Here is a 20761-nt window from a genome sequence, read left to right as displayed (position 1 = left end):
AACTTCCAGTACAAAGCAGCACTTCAGTCCATAATCAGCCAGATGAGATCCAAGAAGCAAAGAATCCCTTCTGGTGGGCAGCAAAATTCACTTCATAATGGACACAGTAACTACATCAGATTAAACATACCCTTTCACAAGCATGATTAATCACTCATTAATTACAGTTAAAATCATGAGCAAATACTGCCTCCTTGTACAGATATTCACCCGAGACAAGCACTAAAATCCAGTATTAACCACAATTTACCTTTTGCCTTTTTAAAGTCAACATCTGGCTAAACATTTTCAGGGTCTATTTGCAACCCAGGGACTGACATTACTTCATTTAAAAGAAGGTGGGCTGCATTATGATGGCATTTCATCTGCAGCAGGCTCATAAAGCCATTGAAAAATGTGTCACTCCAACTGCACAATGTAAATTCGTAGCAGAAAAATCAGCTCTCAGTTCAGCTGTGAAATTTGAGTAGCTGACTATTACAGAAGCAATCCATTGAAATTAAGGTACATCTACACATTGAAATGGGAAGCAATTATGTTCATCAACATGACAGTTCTATTTTACTTGTTTGAATTTCTGAAGTCTCATAATTTTTAAAGACAAGGTTAGAGTTTCAGAGAAAACTACAGCATTGCTGGCCTCACTTTGCTTGGTATTCTGCATCAATAATTTAATGACCAAAAGACCCTGAGACTGGGACTAGAGCTCCTCAAGTCTACTAATTGTACATTTACTCAATCAAAAATCGAGGCAGATGGACATTCTATGAAATGTCTGACTATTAATGTTCTTTCCCAATTCTCTGAAATATCCAATGCAAAACAAGTTTAATTATACTGATCTGCAGCACAGCAGCAAGGATGTGTCTATTAAAGCCCTGATTTAAAAAAAAAATCACTTTTCAATGGTAAAAACAAACAGTAAGGATATCTGTTGAAAGGTTTTGAGCCATAAAAACTCAAAGCATTACAAACTTCTGCTAATGCCCTCAAGTTGGTCTTTCACTTATGTTAGTAGCTGCTGGACTCCACCCAATTTTCTCAAGATGAACAGAAGATGAATCTTCCCTAAAGTCCTGTGAAGAGTAAATCACAGTACAAGTGAGACTAAGAACTTAACTGGAAAATGAAATCCACTCTTACCGATTTTGGAACAGAGAAGCCAAGCATATGCTCAGACTAGAGAAATACAAAGAAACAAATCTAGGGCTTAGAGCTTTTTCTCTTGTTTCTTTCAGCCCATTTCCCATGAAGTGCTAGTCTCTTGGAAGGAAACACTCAGACAAAACAAGATGCTTTTATGCATCTTTAATGCATTCCCATCCACCACTGGCTCAAAGTGAGGCTCCAAAAGCAACCCAGGTCACAATGCCCCAAAGCATCCAATAAGCCAGTCTTCAAGTGGCCATTGAACTTTTACACCCAGGTGATATTTAGGAGTGAAGGGCTGCAGAGTGATGCAGGAGCTACCCTGTCATCTAATCTGGGGCAGCAGAGGCACTGAAGGGAAGGGAAAAAGCCTATCTGCAATCCCTTTACTTTTCCTTCTCCCTCGGGAACGCAATCCTGCCAAACAAGGTGGCCAGTACAACCACATGGGAGAGTTGATGGCTATGGCATGTGCCAAATCTTCAATCCACAGTCAACATTTTAGCAGGTTTAAGCTCTGTGCTGTCTTAGACAACCAGGAAGACAAAGCTTCCCTTTCAAATCCCGTTTTTCCAGCGCTTTCAAGCCTTCCTTCTAAGCGTGCCTGCATTACAGGGAGCTTTGGAGATCTCCCTCCTGCAAACCAACACCACCAAATCCCGAGGATGCTGCCGGCAGATGCGCTCGCCTTACTCTCAGGAGCTGGTGAGGGACCTTCTGCAGGACCAAGGACAGGGAGGAATCCACATCTCCAGCTGAACTATCCACCCACCACGGCCGTGTGCTGAGGACACGGGTCCAGGTAAACAGGGGGAAACAGAATAAGTCTCAGCTCTCCTCTCTTCCCTTCACCCTCCCTCCTCAAGAGGTGAAGGGATACAGCACAACACAGCATGAAAGCTTACCATAAAAATCTCAGGCACCTCAAATTTCCCCCCGGGCACTCCAGATGCTACATTCTTAAGTGGTTATTCCTCCATGTTGTACCAGAAAATACACACTGAAGAGTAACAGTAGCAACTTTAAGGGGTTTCAGGAAACCCCTTAGCTAAGTCCAGGCAGAATTCCCTCCTTCATTCAAACCAGCCTCAATATAAAAAAATATTCAGGAAGCTCCTACAGTTCGACTGAGTCTTAAAGAGTAATAGTATTGATACACACACATTTTGAGCCTACTTGACAAGATGAGGATGAAGTTGTGTACAAACTTTTTTTTAAGAAAGCAGAATCCCATGAACAAAAGTTGTAGTCATTAAGAGGAGACTACATGCCAAATTTTGTTAACCCTAACTTAAAAGAAAAGTTACAGGTGTTCTTAGGTTCAGCATAACCTAACTGTTCATCTTCAGATGCTCCTGCTGGAAGACACCTATTACAAGCCATCCATATCACTAAAGTCCTGGACCAAAAGTTTAGAAAACTCTTCCTTGATCCTTGCATGTTCAGTAAAATGCACAACACCTCACAATCCAAAGCAGACAAGTTCCTAATCTGGACCAAAAAAAAAAGAAAAAGATTATTCCTTTCTTTCCTCTCCCAAATCATGATGGTTAAGGATAATTTAAAGGCCAGCTTTGTGCAGCGTGTGAAGATGACCAATCCCACAAAAGTCCAACCGACAAAACATTTGCTGGCCCTAGAAAAGCCTTATTATTTATCATCCTGCCCTTAATCGGTTTATCTGTCTAAACCAAAACCCCAGGATGCTTCTCAGATTGAGGATTTAGAGACTCCAACCATTCAAAAAAAGGCATCTTTGTAATTCAGAGCTCTTTGATGATGCACGTGTGGCTGTCTGGAGTGCAGATACTTGGATAGCTCAAATCCCCAATGTTCTGGTACACTGCTGCTTTGAGATGGTCCAGGAATTTCACATTCCTGATCACCTTCGGTCTTGGTGGTTTATGGCAGATGCTTTATGCTCCATCTGGTTTTCATTCCACACAGATCCTTAAAGAATTCATCCTAATTTCTGGTTTCTGGGAAGAAATGGCACATACTAATATATATAGGTTTTTAAAAAAACCCTCTTTTCCCCATATCCTACTTGAAAGAGCACAACTGCTCCTAAGGCAAGTACTTCACATTTGAGCTGCAGTAGTTCTTGAGTTTCAGTTGGCTCATTTCTGCATCTTCCACTCTCCAGAAATTGTATAGCAATGCACTGATGCTTTTTAACATATACTTGCTTTTTATTGCAGAAAAAAATGGTTTTGGTGTATTTGTAATGCTGGATTCTCATTATGACAGTATTTCATCACTCAGGGCAGGTGCACCCAAGGGAACCATTCTTTCAAGCTAGTCAATCCCAGCACCTTGTTTAGGTCAAGCCTGATCTGCTGTGTACATCAGTTCATGGAAAGTTTAAGGACCTGGCCATACCTGACAGCCCCAGGGCTGAGAGGCAGCAGGCACAGGTTAATTTGGACACAGGCAGAACCAGAACATAGACCCTGAAACAGATTTCCAAATCTGCTGTCAGCCGAAATTGGCTGCAGGACCATCGTATGATGCTTTTGCACCTGTGAACCTACCGCACTCAGAACACCGACAGCCACAGCAGACACTGCTCTGTCTTGAGATGCACATGGGTCCCCACAAGGTGCTTCAGCAGCACTTGCCTTCTGAAGTGCTTCAATATCCCTTTATAATGAGAAGTTAGACTCTGACAGCCCTAGAAAGCAGCAGAGAGATGAAGTGTCCTGAACCCACTCCAGAGGTGTCCAGATTAGGACCTTAAGTCCCCTGCCAGATCTGGTGCCAATGATGCACATGCCAAGAAATATTTTTTCTGTTTTATCACTTGTTGCTGCTATCCTGAAAATAATTTCTTGTCTGCCTTCCTCAACATACCCTCAACCCCGCAGCAAATATAGCATTAGCTTGACTTCAAACAGAGCTTGCCCTCCTATCACCCCAAGCCTCCTGAAAACAGTTTCATCCCAGCAGTTACAAAGCACCCAGCACTCAGCCACTGCGCTAAGTCAGCACCTTCATCCCATTTTATTCTTCCCAGCAAAGGGGATGCCAACAACTGCAAAACACATTGCAGTGGGTGAAGCACTCCTAGTCAAGAAAGCCGGATCTTCATGGGAAGCAACTACTTGGCAACCCCCCCAGACACATGGCATCTCCTTCAGCCAAGCAGCCAACAGCTGATGTCTCTCTTCCTCTGCTAGTGGTGACCATCCTTGCTGAAATGTAGTGGAGGACACACATCCATACCCTGCCCGTGCTTGCTCTCAAGCTTCAGCTGCTGTGGAAGGTGGCTTTGCGCTAGAATACTTGACTGCAAAACGGGGCTCGGGTATGTATCTTCTTTTCTTATGCGAACTCCAAGGGAGATCGTCCTCAGCAGAGGTGCAGTGGCGAAGGCTGGGACACCGTGGCTTGAGCTAAGGAGGATTTAACAGCAGGAAGGTGGCTGATGGAGCCCTGAAATTCTTCCTGCCTACTATTTTATGCAAACTTTCCGAGTTTGCTGCTTGAATATATTAACCAACTCCCTAACAAGCTGTAAGAAACTGAACATGTTTTGATGTCAGGCTGAGGCTCTCTAAGCATGGTTTGCCCTGAAGACTTTTCACAGCCTTTAAGAATCCCTGAAAGTGAAAGTTTGAAAGTGAAAAGGGAGAAAGTGACTCTTAGCTCCCACAACGGCCTTGTTGGTTTTATGTAAAGCCTGAAATCTGAGGCTCAATATAAACACCGTACCACTGCTCCTATGAAGTGGCTACAGCAGACAAGCTATATCCTGTTTTTAAAAGCACCAAGCTGAAGTTACTGCAGCTCAGATTTTGTTTAAGCATTCTCAACTCCCACAGCATCACCATAATTGCTATTGATGCTGGCTTGCAAAGACAGCAGAAAGGGCTTATTAGGCCAGTGCTGACTAATTAGGTTGCAACGAGTTGATCTGTGTCTACACATGACAATAATCAATCCATTTAATCGCCTCATTGCTTAATAAAAACTAAAATCCTCATCTACATACAGCTAGCATCTTCATTAGGGGAACACTGCAAGATTCTCACCTATAATGTGCCACGCTGCCTATTCACAGGCTTTGGCCAAAATATTCTTTTAAATAAGAAATAAAAGCGCTATTACACGTATCAAAGAACACATTCAATGCACACTGTAAACAGGACATCACATCACAAAAATTAAAAATCAGGCCAATGCTTTCATAAACATTGGCCAACATACCGTCAGTGAAGTCCAAAGCGTACACTGGAAATCTTCGTGCAATGTCATCAGAAATCCCCTTGCCAACATTGAGAAACTCATGCAACTAAAGAAAGGAAGGAAGTGCTGTGTCAGTTTGAAGGCTCATGTATTGTTAAAGAGATTAACCTCCTTATTCAATACTGATAGGAGCAAAACTGGTCATTTTGAATAGGGCATTCAAATCAGATTTTGTAACCATAATAAAAATAAACTCTTCGCACTTCAATTTATATCCTCAAAAGCATTGTAAAAGAGAAAATTCCCCCAGACCACCCTGTTTTCCTCCCCTTCCTTCCCTTTTCCCCCTCCCATTCATATCTGCATCTCTGCTTTGCAGGTGAGGGAGCTGATGCAGCGTGACCCACTGAAAACACCCTGGCCAACAGCAGGATTAGACCTTGGGTACCCTGGAGTTAAACATCAGGTCAGAGATGCCTTTCCCATCCCTCTAGCCAACTTCTTTTTCTTTAGATGCCACCACAAAAAAACCCAACCTCTTTCCCCAAAGCCACATGAAGCCTCTGAAAGGGGATCCCCAGCAAGTGCCCCCTTCCTCAGCACTGCCATGTGAAAGGGAGACCTCAAACAGATGTAGTAAGGGAAGTAAGACTGTCTACAATAGATGTAGTAAGGGAACTAAGACTGTCTACACCTCAAACTCCACCAAAAGTGAACAAGCTTGACTAACTTCACATAACCAAGCCATAATTTCCACCCATTGAAAGACAGTAAGATCATTGTGAAAGGGTTCCAAAAACCCAACACGTTCCCTTTCATTTCTGGTTTGGGGGCCTGCAAGGTGCAGTATGATTGTTTATATGATCTGATGCTCATCACAGGCAATAAGGAGCTTTTCAGAAATATGTTGACAGCTGCTATTGACTTACAGCCTCCCAATTCTCACAACTACATCCTTACAGAAAGCACATGGAAAGCATCAGAGCAGGCAACACTTGCAAATGAGGCACCTGTCAGATATTTTTTTTCCTGTTATCCTCAACTCAATGTACACATACTACTCAAAATCAAATCCACCTTTATACAGTGCTAATTACCCCAGCTGTCTCATCTAGAACATTTCATGTTTGTTGTAGAATTAGATACAGAAGACTTATAACCTCTGCTAGGAAGTATTGAGGGGGGAATGACAGGTCCAAAATTTACACCAACAGATCATCTCAAAACAGCATAGACATCTTCCTTTGGCTGGAAACTGATAAAAACTACTGCTTTAGAAAGGACTTGACACTGTAGTGCTTGTTTAACAGACTACACACAGCTTTGCAGCACCTGGAAGATCAGAACCATAAGTAAAACACAAGAAAACCTCTCCTTTAGAAGGAATACACTGGGCACAGCAAACACGAGGGTTTGGGGTGCAAAAGACACCTGAGAGGACGAGCTCCTTTATCAGTGACTATGACATCTCACATTTCAGCTACTTAAGTCAATTCTGTTCCATTTTGCCAATACACCTCTATTACTTTAGGACAGTTTCAACTCTCTAACCTGAACAGATCAGGATGAAAAGACGGCAGACACCAACATAACATCTGCATTTTAAGCACCTCTGAAAAAGCTATGAGCTTAAAACATATTTGGAGGCATATTTGGACATGAAAGCCATATGCACTTGAAAAGCAATTTAATTTTTCCCCCCCAGAAAGACATTCCTGAAGGCACAAGTCATCCAGAGAATCACAATAGCTTTAATGACTAATATGTTTACTCGTCTCACTGCAGTGAGTACGGGGAAAACGATGCTCGGGGTATCTCATCTTCTGGGGAAGAAGCCACACGCTGCTGGCTGGGGCTGAGCGCGAGGTGGGGAAGGAAGGGGCACTCATGCACGATGCCTGTTCGTAGGCAGTGGTGAGTGTGCAGAAAAGCAAAGCACTGCCTAACTTTTGGTCCTGCAACGCACACTGAGACAAATTTGAGAGAAGGGGGAGCTGATGGCTTATGTTTGAGACACCCAATTCCCTTCATGCATTTATTTCTTGCACATGTGCAAGTTTAGCCTAGGGTGGGGCATGGGGATGTCAAGCTAAACCTCATCAGGGGAAAGTATGGGGAAAGCTGTTTCTTCTCTATCGCTAATCCTCCTGCTTTCCTCTCTGGTCTACTAACCTCATACTCAGCTTGGGTTGCAGTGAGGAGATGAACAACCAAGTTTACTGACCTCTGAAGTTACTCCCCTATTTGGTTTTACTTTTATCCCCCAACCTATCCACCATGCATTTTTATGGTCTAACTACTCCAGACATGTTTCAGTCTGGCTTATGCCTCCTGCCATCTTCCGAGCTTGCACCTTGTGAGGTTTCCAAAAACCTTGGGAGGAACACTGCTGACACTTCATTCTTGCCCTTTTTGATCTACTTCCTCATACACGCCAGTGTTGGGAATTTCTTGGACTGCCATTCCCTGCTTCTTTCTCCTTTAGTGGGTCGAGTCTGGCTGACCCATTGGCTTTCCACTCCCATATGTGGTGGCACCTCTCTCATGGCCCTGTTGTCTTTTTGATTTAACATCCTGATACTAGGTGGTCTTATCCAGGAGGCCAGAGCTGCACTCCCTCCCCTCCAAGCTCAAGGCTTATTAGCCTTTAGGAACTGCAACTCAGGTACCCAGCACCAAATTCTCCTTCAGTCTCCTTATTCTCCTCTTCTGCAAATACTTCCAGTGCTTTGCCCATGCTGCTCCTAATACACAAGGAAGGAAAGAACAGCAAAGGAACACACATAGAAAAAAATCCTAGATTAAGTTCTTGAATTTTCCACTATCCATTTTACAAATCCTTCCAAGTCTCTTGCCATAAGCAACCATTGTTTGGGTTAGAGGAAGAGGCTAAGCCAGCACTTACACAGCCAAACAGAAAATACCTGCTCCGACAACGCCACCCCTTTCTCAGTCCTCCCCTAAAATACTGGGGGGGCTGCACGACTATTTTACACAGACCAGGGACACACACTATCCTCCCTCCTGCAGATGCTGAGCAAGCATAGCCCAGCCCTCTCAGCAAATCCACACAGGTATCAGACACAAAATCACAGCTAGAAAGCATAACAACTGTTAGGGGCTCCTGCATGAACAAAATTACAATTAGATGCTTCAGTAAACAAGAGGATTTCAGGCTGACTTAATTATGACCGAGTATTTAGCCTTGCCTACATAATTCTCTGAGATGAGCCAAAGCAAACTGACTGTGCTGTAGGCACAGCATGGTGTGCAACTGTCATGTCCCCTTTAGTATTTTAGCAGAGGTAAAAATAAGCACTTGCAGAAACCCCAGTCACACACAGAGCATTTGAGGACCATTTTTCTCCCATCGCTGCAGGACCAAGGGAAGAAAGGAGGCAGGAAGCAGATTTTTATGCTACCAAGAGACTTTACCCTCCTGAGGGCTCACTTTAATAATACAGTGGCTCTGGATTAGCATATTTATTTCACTGGGGGTGGTTCACAGGTTGAAATTACAGCCCTGGTCTCATATGAGTTTGTGCTCATATTAAACGCTTCCTTTCTAGAAGGCTATCATACAGGGCAGGCAGAGGGGGAGAAGATGCTGCTGGAGATAGCTCTCATAGGAAGCGAGGAATGCAGGCTATGATCTCAAATCAACCTCACTTATCCAGACAAATCTTTGCTTGCCAGGAAAAGAAATCTCCATCCCAGCTCTTAAGGTCTATGCTGGCAAGACAGCATGGGGGACAGATGCTTCCAAGTGACATGAGAGAGCAGAGTTACTACTATACAGGCTGCATCTCCTGCGAGCTGAAGGATAAAACATTTTAAAAACAACCATTTACCAAATCCAGACCAAGAACGGTCAATGCCAAGAGCAGGCACTAAAGAAACAAGCATCACTATCTACAGCACTGGCTCAGAGCTGTTGAAAATCTGCCTGGCAAAGGCTGCTTACCCAGCGAGGCAGATAGGAACCACCACTTCTCAGGGCCAACACCTACAAGCTCAGTGTTGCATCCAGCCCTCCTGCTCACCAAACCACAGAGCAGAAAATCCTCTGCAGACATTTAAAAAGGGCTAGTTTTAGCAGAAGATAGAGCCAGAAGCTTCAACTGCTTTAACAAAAACTCCTTTGAAAGAACAAGTGCAAAGGGTTAAACCTACTTTACCTAAATTACATTACTGCAACCACTCTGAATGACATAGGTTTAAAGAGGGTTTCAGGACTTGTTCTGCGAACTTAAGAGCAGGTATGGGGTCTAGGAAAGTTCAGAGAGCTACCTATAAGCAAGGGGATTCTGCAGGAAAAACATGAGCTTTGCTCATTTCCAGATGTGCAGATCAAAACCCCTTAAGTCTATTCCGGGGGGGGGGGGGGGGAAGTGATAAGTTAACAGGCTTCTGCACTGTAGGCAACCCAAAGCTTTAAGGTTATTTGTAATTCAGAGACAGGAGCAGCAAGCTAGAGATGGCACAGTTTGTTTTTCAGGTATGCTGTCTAGTTAAAGAATGAATTTCTGAACGGAAAAGCAAAGCAGTGACCAATACACAGGAAATTCCAGAAAAGAAAGCTGAGTTACAGCATTTCCCTCAAACTTTAAAGCACAAAGCAAGTAACATTTTACAGAGCTACAGATCAAACAGTAAGAAGTCAGGCCAAATACTGACAGGCAACTTTTAAGTGAAATTACCATGCAGAGATGGCCAAGAAGTCTTTTGGCTGCGGGAAAGACAAGCAGCAGCTTCCTTCAGAGACTTCTGATTCTAAGGATTAAGTACCTTGGACTGACAACGCACAGTGATCCATTAATCCCACCCTTGACTAAGCATCTGGAATCAAAGTTTTGCAACCATTTCAACCCCCTACTGCTCTGCATCCCTTCAGCACCTGCCTCTTTGAAGTGTTTTGGGGTTTGATTTTTTTTTTTTTTTTTCAGATTTACAGCAGGAGCTGAGGAAGAGGGACATACACACAGCAGCCGTTTGTGAAAACCTCAGTGCCGAGAGCTTGCTAGGAGAGCCCAATGGATGTAAGCAGGACAACTGCTCCATCTCCTTACCCCAAACCCCTTGCATTTATGCATTTGGACACCACTGAAGAAGGGGCATGGCAGATGTTGGCCAACCTTACCTTGAGTGGCTTAGGACCATGTGACTTGTGTCCATCGCTCATGGCTGAGGGTCTCTGATTCACCACCGTCAACAAGTGGCGTTGGTGGACTAAGGCCTCCTTGAACTCCTCTTCCGTTTTGGTTTCTAGGAGTTTCTGCCGAAAGGTTATGTCCGAAAACATTGTGGCAAAGGTCCTGCCCACTTCTGTGGCTGTTTTGGTACTTTTCTGAGCAGAAAAGAGACAGAAAAAAACCCCCTTGTAAAACTATTTTCTTTCAATTCTGAAAAGTTAAATCACTGATGTACCCCACTGTGCACCATCTGAAGAGCAAGTGCCTGGCTTCCAGGACCCCAGAAACACCCGATGAAGAAGGGTATATGTGGGAGCTGTTGCAGACGGACAAACCAACCACAGCAGGATCCTGTCAAGGCATCAATATACAGGCCCTGACCAGAAGCACTGATCAATCTTATTTGACCAACTTCCCAGGACTTGATCCAAAGCTGAATTATGCTGAGCATACATTTTTTTTTATCCCCAGTCTCCCTTCAAGGCTGCTAAGACTAAACAAATAAAGAGTCTTTGCTATCCTACAGCATCTCAGCATTACTGCTACTGGGTTGGAAAGATGCTGTATTCAAGGTTCCTGCAGGTAGGAGTGCCCTGATGTCTTTTCCAGAAGACTGAGATTATTGTGCACATCTGCTTCATCAGATTCCTATTTTCTGGGCATTAAAACTCAATTCAGCTGGCCTCTCTAGGGCAATTCTGGCAGCACAAGTGGAGATTTAGAGCTCTTAGCTAAAGTAACTACCAGCATGGAGGAAAGCATATGAAAGAAGCAGCTGAGCACACACACAAGCAGCACTGTCTATCTTCACTAAATGCTTGGAAGGGATGGGAGACCTGCAAACATGAAAAAGGAACAAGTGCCTATTTGCAGGCTTTAACGTTTCTGTGAGACACAGGCCTAATCTTTTGAGGGTCCAGCTTCAAAAGTATCCAAGCCCGCTTTTGTATTGCTCCAAGCACCTTGGAAATTAGATACAAAGGGAACAGTAAAGGACACTGAGCTCCCCAGCCCTGCACAAACCCAAGTTCTACAAACCCCGACTGGCTCAACTGCTTGTGCCACTTTAGTCAGGACAGATAAGATACTTGCCAAGGCAAAAGTTATGTAAAACCATAGCTCGTTAAGGGCTCCTTTTGATGCAAAGTTTTAACCCACCCACCTTAGCTACACTCAACACTTATCATGCAGCAACAGCTAGAGACACCCAAACAACCACCCTCCTTTGGACAGCCTCCAACCTCCTCACGGTGTTGTGAAAAGCAGTAGCAAGCATATGCGATTGATCTGAATTAGTTTTCATGATTCATAACAAAGCAGATGAACAATTTCTTCATGAACACAACCAAATAATTCAGTGTTGCTTGACACAGAGGCATGGACATGTGGGCAGCACTGCACTAGTCCCAAAGTCATCACTAACACTATATTTGCTCCATCACTCACACCACCCTGCCTCCACCTCTCCTCCATCACCCTCTCTCCATCACAGGTAACGTCCCTTTGGACACACCTGCTAGGACATCTTCAATTTAAGTTTCTAGGGAAGCGTTCGGATTTAAGTGAAGATAATCTGCTCTGGGAGCTGCTTTTAGAGTTTGTAAACTTGGTCGTTGCAGACTGAACCAGCCTGGACTTGCCATCACAGGATAGGCTTCTCCTCTCCCCTCTAAGAAGCAGTGGTCTTTGGGCTAGATGTGGCAAGGGGTTACTTTAAGCTGCCCAATACTGCTCCCTTTCTTTGCTTTCCCAGAGAGAGAGATGAACAATTTAAAGAAAGAGCATGCAGAGATTTGCAATAGAACAAGTTTTTTCCAGCCTCCGTATTAATGAAGGCCAAGGATCTGGATTCTTCAGCACAACAGATGCCCATTTTCTGGGCTTTTTTTTTTTCCTCCCCAAGCAAGGCTCATTTAATCTGTTACTGTCAGCAGGTTAATTATTTTAACTGCTGTACCAGAAATGCGTACTTAGAGCTGGCTAGATAAACTCATTTAAAATAAAAAGCCTATTGGCAACTGCAGCTCTGCTTGGCCTCCACTCCCTTTCCTTAATTTGATGCTGTCCATTGGAATTGCAAACTTTCAGGATATAAGCGGATGCAGAGCTGTTCGCTGGGTGCTTTGCACGTAGCTGGCCAGAGATAAGCAAACTGCCATACAATGAAAGGGAGATCAATGCAATTGCACACGGGTTTAGTTGTTTGCCTGCTGCTTTTTGTAAGGAACATCAATATGTTTTCAGCCTGTTGTATTTGAGATCTATGCCAAAAGCATTGAACTGCTCAGTTGGGAAAGATCTGCCCGAAATCCTGGGAAATAAGGAAACACCAGTATTTCCATTTAAACAACGGTGGTGGTGGTGGAGGGGTGGGGAGGAGACAGACCAGACTAGAGGGTCCCAAGGTCACACAGATAGCATTGAAGAGCAGGAAATTGAATCAGGATATGTCCTGTTCCAGACAAGGTCCCCAGTCTCTCCAGCACCTCCCAGAAGCACAGACCTAGTAGCCCCAAGGTGTAAACAGCCAGCTTAGGTGTGAAAAGGTCTTGAGCTTTGAACCGTTCAACCATTAGCTGGAAGAACACACCATCTTGATCAAGCCAGTGCTTTCGAGGAAGACAGGACAGGGATCCCCAATTAACCTTGATGCCCCCCATGATATTGCAGTAAATACGTACTACTATGCCATTTGTTGGCCTTGTCTACACCGAAGAACCATTAAGTACAGTTGAGCAATTGTAACCTTGCTGCTTCAAGTGCCAAAAGCTATGAAAACACATCCCAAAGGACCTCGGGACAGTCTGACCTTACAAGCACCCCAGCTCCCAAATAGTCTCGCCCATACTGCAACAGAGCTTACAAAACTACGTCGTCTTCTTAGTTACCTCAGTCCATCTACAACTGCTGCAACCACATCTGCAGTGTAACTATCAGTCCCATCAAGAGTTTGCTGGGAAGCAACCCAGACCTTTACAGTGGGGCATCAGCTGCAGACTAACAAGAGCCCTTCACAAGCATGGCTTTAACCAGGAACAGCGTTCCTTGCCTCGAAAAATAGTAGCTGAACTTGTAAAGATGCACAGGGGGAAATCTGTGGAGTAATACACACATCATAGCTGTAGCTCTAGAAAAAAATCCTATGGGGACTACAGACACACTTGATCTGCAGCGTTCTCCTCCTAGTCAGGCTAGAGGCCATTCTCCAGTATGAAATGAGGACACAGCTGACTAATCTACCCCTCACAGACGCTGTTAGTATAAACCATCTTGACAACTGCTGAGAAGACATCCTTTTCACATCCCCTTGTGTTTTAAAAATAAAATGTTGTTATTAACCCTAGAAGACGACCAAGGGAAAGCGATCTTGGGAGAACCCTCTGAAGCACCAGGGCAAACAAGAACACAATACTCACCATTTTAGGAGGAGCCAGGACTAGTATCACAAATCTGACTTCGCAGGAGTTTTCGCCCCAATTCTGAGGCCTCTCCAGGCGGCTGATGCAAACATGACGTCGCTGAAGAGACTTTATAGTGCAACTGTCAAGGAAGATGGCAATGTTATACTTGGTGTTGTGACACATGGCATGCTCTCTCCTGGTGCAAAAGGTTTATAAACACACATTTCAACTTAAAGACACACAAAATGTTGTTGGTTATGAAAGGGTCACTTCTGAAGTCTTAAACAGTGACTTTAAGTTGCCATTAGCCCAGTTCTGCTAACTCTTTTGTAGAATTTGACACCCATGTTTTTATGGGAAATAACTTTAAAGATTTCAAGGTGTATTCTCCCTATTCCCCCATCTGCTTTTTAATAGCACTCTTTTGATTACCTGGTAACATACCTAGCACTTACACCACTACAGAAGCTTCTACAAAAAAACCCTCTTAGAAAAAGAGCACCATTATTGGAGAGCAGTTCATTTCATTTCACCTGATCTCCCAAAGTGCTTCTGGAAACATTAAGGCAAGGTGCCAAACCAACATATTTCGACTTTTGCCTTGGGCAGATCTCTCTCTTTGAATGGCTTTCCCTATTTGCTCCCAGCTGTTATTTTTTCCCTTTTCTGGTACAGGTGTGTTATAGAAACCAAGCTGACCTCCTTGCTCAAGATCTACAGAGGCTGTAGCAGGCAGAATTACTGCTCAGAGGGAAATCCTTGGCTGCAATCCAGCCAGCCCTGCTGGGCACGTGATGGCTGTTGGACTCCCATAACAAGTTGTTTGAAATAAACACAGAGATCATCTTTGGATGCCATGAAAGACCAGTTCTGTCTCTATCCTGGGATATTTAAACAGAGCTGTGATCTGGGTAGCCATCATTTTTCCTGCTGGGAAACTGCAAAAACAGCAAAGTGGCTTGGTGCAGTGACAGGAGGAGGCTAACACCAGCCTGGATGGCAGCTCTCCTGTTCCCATTAAAGCCACTTACTACTTGAGTCTTCTGACAAGCGCTGGTGAAATATGTACACAGGGTTTGCCTATTGACACTGAAAGAGGTAGGGAAGCGTGTTTTCCTACCTCAGTGATTTTTTTTTTTCTCCCCCCTTTTTTTCCTGGTTCAAAGTCACTTTGATTACTTGCTCTCTTTTATTCATCTAGCAAGCACCTACCACAGTCCTCTGTAATAGGAGGATTCATCGCTCCTTTAACTCCTCTTTCATAATCCTAGCCCATTTCTTTCCTTTTAAGATGCATTCTCACACCCCAAAGGTTGTTCCAGTAATGGTTCCTGAAGATCTTTGGCTACAGATGTACTAGTCAGGAGCACATAATGTTTTCTATCAAGTTCTTAATAACTTGCATACAAAAATCACACCACCAAGTATTTTCTTATTGAGTTTGACTTCCTGATCACAGATTGGAAGCAGCCTACTTACACAAATTAATCTGACAAAGGCACAAGTCTGAGAGCAACCAAATAGCTTAATTAGAAAAATATAGGTCATGAGTAAGATGACAGTATTCCATTTATTTCCTAGCTCCCCTCCACCACAGCCTCTTGTCCTTTTTCTACTTGAGTCAGCTTTGACGGGGAGAAAGATCACGGCAGGTCCTAAGGTTAGGAATAAATCTCTTCTAAAGTAACTGAAAATAGAGTGCAAGCTATCTTTTCAATTAAACCCATGGTTTGGGTCTGCAACAACCCTCGTCCTTCCCTCCAAAGGGATCAAATGACCACAGAGAACACTGGTTTTCACAAGCAAATCAAAACCCTCAGTAGCAATCCCGCTGTGGCTGGACAGCGTACAAGTCTCCTTGTGTTATAGATCAACATATCAATGGGGAAGATACACAACCTCTGGGCTTTAGACTAACAGTGGAACCTTCAAGTAGTCCAACACCTTCAGTTCTCTCACCTTCATCCACCTGAACTGGTCAGCAACAGTGACTGGTTAATGCACCATTATAGCAAGGAGGACCCTTATTTTGAGCTCTGTTCTCAGTATTTTCATACCTCAGCTGTTGAGCTCATCAATTAATTCGTTTTGAAAAGGAAGGCTTTCTGGGCATTTTGAACATCATTTCTATTCCAGAGATGGCCAGAAGCAGATATCAGATACCTACAGCTCACAGAGCTGTACTAACACTTTCCAGACATCATCCCTTTCCAACCACGTCTATCAAGCAGTACCTGACCCAGCAAGAAACTACTGAAGTACAAAGTATGGCCAGAGAAGACTAATTACGAGGCAAGGGCTGATCACACCAGTACACACCTTGATGTCTGAAGTGGGGCAGGACACTAAAGCATACACGTGAACATAAGTTTGTACATGTTGTGGAGGTACAAGTTACAAGCCATCTCCCTCTCAGCAGTGCTGCTCAGCAGTACCTGCTTGCCTGCTCCCACCCCATTTGAATAAATCCAAGAATCGAAACCTCACAAAAACCAGAATTTCAATATGCTCCTACCCAAGGCAGGAAAGCCAGTGTGCAAGAACTCTGCTCCCCTAGCTACAATACATGAAGTCATGTTGCAATACAGCAAATCATTTGGAAAAATCTATTATATAGTGCAATAATTAACCAAGCCAGTTGTTCTTCTGTAACTAGCTTTCTCCCTGAAGGGACAGGGTTATGTTTCAACTCCAGTAGCTTGCCTCTAAGGCTGTGCTTTCCAGAGATGACTGTCCTGCCAACAGTGCCAATCCATAGGGCTACATCACTTCAGATCAAGAGCTCCTTGAGCGGGGTATGGAGGGGAAAATTTGACTCTAAAAGGCTGCTCTTTGTTATTGGATAGCTGTCACATACAAGCTGGTTTTCCTGGCAGCCACACCAAAACCTTGTGGTTCTTTAAATCAGGAGTCCACTGTTTCCTTACTTTGAGGGACCGGGAAAGCGTGCAACATGAGAATCTCGCAGCGCTTAAGTGGTACTGGAAGATTTAGCAAAACTGAGCACATTCACAAGACACCAAGAAACCCACTGTCATCATTACCCATTTTTATCCAAATTAGTTTTATCCACAGTACTAGAGTTTGAGCCTTCTCACACCTGTGAGACAGTTTCTTCCAACTCTTCTGTAAAGAGCTCTGTTGACACTGACATGTGCATCTGAATCCCAGTATCACTCATACCAGTAAAACCAAGAGTGGACCACTGAAGAATTTCCAACATTGTTTAGGTCAACGTATGGACACAATTTAAGTCAATAATACCCTTACAAATCAGGCTGAGTTGGTTTAGTGAGGGTAAACCAGAGTAAAACCAGATTAAACAGGTGCCACAGAGAAGGTCTGATGCACCCGAGCATTGCCGCATGAAGGGGAGAAACAGGGAGGGTGCATTCTGCACAAAGGCACCTGCACTGAGCCTGGTCTCGCTCTGTTATATCTTTTTTTTTTTTTTTTTGGGGGGGGGGGGGGCGGGGGGGAATGGTGTCTCAGTACTTTTAGTGCAAGGCCAAGTCACTTCTGCCCACGCATCATTCAGCTTCTCAAGCTTTCCTTCAAATTCAAGCCACTATTTAGCTGACTCAAATCCTATTCCCTGGTGTAGAACTTACAGCTCCCATTTTTAACTCCAGAACCCAGATAGAAATATAATATAAACCAAAACTGCAGTCCCTATTAGACTTGTGCAAATATTTGTAAAGGACAAAAAAGTTATTTGGTTCATGTGGAGAAATCCCAAGTTATACAAGACTGCAGGTAATACTCAGCATAGTTCAGGCCAAGAAGAGAGTCACTTTCAAAATGAAGTAACTTTTTTCAATTAGCACTTAAGTAAATTCCCACTAAGAAAAAAATTCTGAAGGGTAAATAGCCAAAGTCCCCAAAAAACTGAGAATTAGCAAGGCATTTTCAGCTGACTCTAAATCAAGTCTGGTTTGGCCAAAGCCTCCAAGTTCCCTCTTGCTTTGGGTTGAGCTAAATTTGATTCTCCTTTGGTTTGGCCAGAAAGCTGAAAAATCTATTTTCACCCAGTATTAGTCACACAAGGAAATGTTGGGTTGTGATTTAATGAGATGCCAGGTTGTGTTCTCAGCAATTTTATCTTGATCCTCCAATAATTGAGCTCATAACAAGGGCATTTAAATTATAGCACACATTCCTGCTTCGCTGTCCTCCTCTTTCCAGGCTGCGTATCTAGCAGCGTTGAGTGTGGCACTGATGGCGAGAACTGGCAACGCTCCACCAGAATCACTGATATACCGAGTCACACACGCCGCAGGTCTGCCCCACACCCAAGATGTTATCAGAGTAATAACACATTTCTCAACCAAATCATAAAAAGGGTCAAACTATGGAGACCCAAGAGAAACAGAAACCCTCTTTAAACAGGGCAAGAAAGGAAGTTAATTCAGAAACAAATTATCCCCTGCAGTAAGAAAAAGTGCCCAGCAGAGGTAATCAGCTAGCCAGCCTTTTCCTGTCCCGATTCTGAACAATGACACTTCTTGTTCTCATCCACTGCAAATAAATCTTCCTCTGCAGAGCAGCTCCAGGCACAAGCTTTCAGAAACCAGAATTTGCAAGTGAGGAATGAAGCTGTGACCAGCAAGGCAGCTCACCCACAGCTTGGCACAGGCTTGTTTCAGCAATAAAGTTGCTCCAAGCTGGATATCATTTTGGACCGGTAAGCACATTTTGCTGGGCTCCAGGAAGACCCATCCTCTCTAGCTACTTATTTCTCCAGGGGAAAGTATTTCTTACAGGTCAATGCATCAGGAGACATCTCCTCCTCCCTGTACACATGCTGCAGGCACTGAAATGAGTCATCCTTCTCTCCAACAGATCCCCTCTGGGACCCGAATTCCTAATAAAGGGTTTGAATTTGAGAACTCCTTTTCATAACACAGCACCTGCAAGAGTTTCAGCTCTCCAGCATAACCCAGGACAGTCCAACAAGGGTGGCTAGGCACTTAAAATTAATCAGTTCTTCAAACACAAAGAACACTTGAGAGATGATGGTTGTAAGTTTTGGAGAAGAGGCTCTTGTTTACGAGACTCCAAATCTTGTAACCATTCCTCTAAAGGATAATATTTGTTTTAAACAGTTGAACTGTTTAATTTCCCATAGCATCCCATTTTGCTCTTTGAAAGAAGGGGCAATATTCTGAGGAATACACAGTAACTGAAGCATGTCTATTTGAAATCTATTCAACAGCTAAATCAGAAGCAACGCAGCTCTTCTATAGACCCACAAACCCCTGGGTCCAGACAAATCCTTGAACATTGAAATAGGCTTTGCATTATTTTTGAGAGAACCATTAGTAACACGTTTCACAAAACCATCAGTTACAGAATTAATCCGAGAAGTTACTACTCTTAAACTTTCCTCTATTTGAATGGCAGTCTTGTTTGATATCCAAAAATAACCTCACAATACCTGTTTTTGAAAGGCTACCTGGATTTTTCTGAGTTAAACTCCTTCACAGGAATCATTGCAATGACACGCTATATCAAGAGTAAGTTATTTTATAGAAACACAGAGCACACAGACCACTAAACCACTCTGCTTGCAGAGAGGCTTTTTTCCTCTGCTTTGCCTGTTAAAACAGCTTTAGCAAATCAGTTGAATGCACTGAAAATATGTCCTTCACCAATCCATGTGCCTTATCAATGCAGCCAAAGGAAATGGCTCTTCAACAACACAATCCAGACTATGAAGCAGCTTGCTTTCATGTTTTTCTAAGGATTCAGCTCTGGAAGAAAGCAATTATATCTATCTCCTGGCAAGAAGAACATAGCCTGGAAGTTGTGATGCCTGGGGAATTCCATTCAGCTCAGGGAGCATTTGTTCAAATAACCCCCACAGCTGGTGTTCCTCCTAGGAGGACATCAAGAAAAGAGATCCACCACAGTTACTTTAACATCCTTAGCATTAGGTATCCTTCACTCCAAAGGAAAAAAAAAATTAAATTAAAAAATAGGCATTTGCATCTCTATTTGTCAGGGAGTAAAGGAAGCAACTGGGTGTGATAGGACTTGGCTTGTGACGAGAGCCACTTCTCCATATACTCTCCATTGGATAAGTGGGTGAGCTTGCCTTGGGCTTTTGAGCCCCAAAACTGCGCAACACCAAACCCAATAGCTCTCACAGGGGCTTCTTCCCCACCTCTTGCTGATCCAGGCATGCAAAGCATCCAGTTTACCCCCTCCAGGCTGTGGGTCATGGTAGGTCTGGGTGGTTCATGGGGCCCTCAGCACCCTCCTGGCAGTACATCTACCTGCTGCAGTCATTGCATGCTGGAGGGGTACCAAAGTACCTTCCCAAGCTCCTACTAACAGCAGAACTTCCTCCTGCTAAATAACTGAGCAAGTCTGAGGATAGCAGTTCAGCAGTCCCCATTCTGGGACAGGTCTGGCTATCCCTCATCCCAAAGTTCTTTAACGAACAATCAACTAGCAGCTTCACAGTAAAGTAGCAAGAGATCTCCATGCCAGTTTGTGTCTTGTTGTTCTGGCAAGTGCTATGAATAGGAGAAAGAAAGAGTTGTGTCCATGGTTTCTAAGGTATGAGATCGTGTCCTTGACTAATGAAGCTAATCTGTAACTCTGAAGATTTGCTTTCTAGTTAGAAAGCCATCACGTACAGAAATACCTAGCAACCTTCATTCTTCTAGAGCTGAAGACTCCTGGTTAGTGGGGCATGCAGTACTGTGCTGCTCTCAGCTACGCAGAATTTTAACGAGGGAGTCTCAAGGTTTCCATAAGCTTAGGTACCCTGGCATGGCTTCAGCAAGATCAGGTTTTGGTCATTCTTGTCAAAAAAAGCCCTAA

General features: G+C 43.7%; 1 protein-coding gene across 3 annotated transcripts in view; it reads right to left on the bottom strand.

The window, feature by feature from the left end:
* SLC4A11 (solute carrier family 4 member 11) overlaps window positions 1-20761 on the bottom strand; it is a 98154-nt gene that overhangs the window by 28689 nt on the left and 48704 nt on the right. For all 3 annotated transcript variants that reach the window (XM_075044380.1, XM_075044215.1, XM_075044304.1), the window contains 3 exons: window positions 13946-14069; window positions 10478-10684; window positions 5359-5443 (listed from right to left, as the gene is read on the bottom strand). In XM_075044380.1, coding sequence (XP_074900481.1) covers window positions 5359-5443; window positions 10478-10684; window positions 13946-14069 — 416 coding nt within the window. The remainder of the gene's footprint in view (window positions 1-5358; window positions 5444-10477; window positions 10685-13945; window positions 14070-20761) is intronic.

This window comes from Buteo buteo, chromosome 1 (genome assembly GCF_964188355.1).
Source record: "Buteo buteo chromosome 1, bButBut1.hap1.1, whole genome shotgun sequence".
Classification (NCBI taxonomy): Eukaryota; Metazoa; Chordata; class Aves; order Accipitriformes; family Accipitridae; genus Buteo; species Buteo buteo.
The sequence above is the reverse complement of the archived record's forward strand: the minus strand, read 5'-3'. Positions and strand labels throughout refer to the sequence as shown.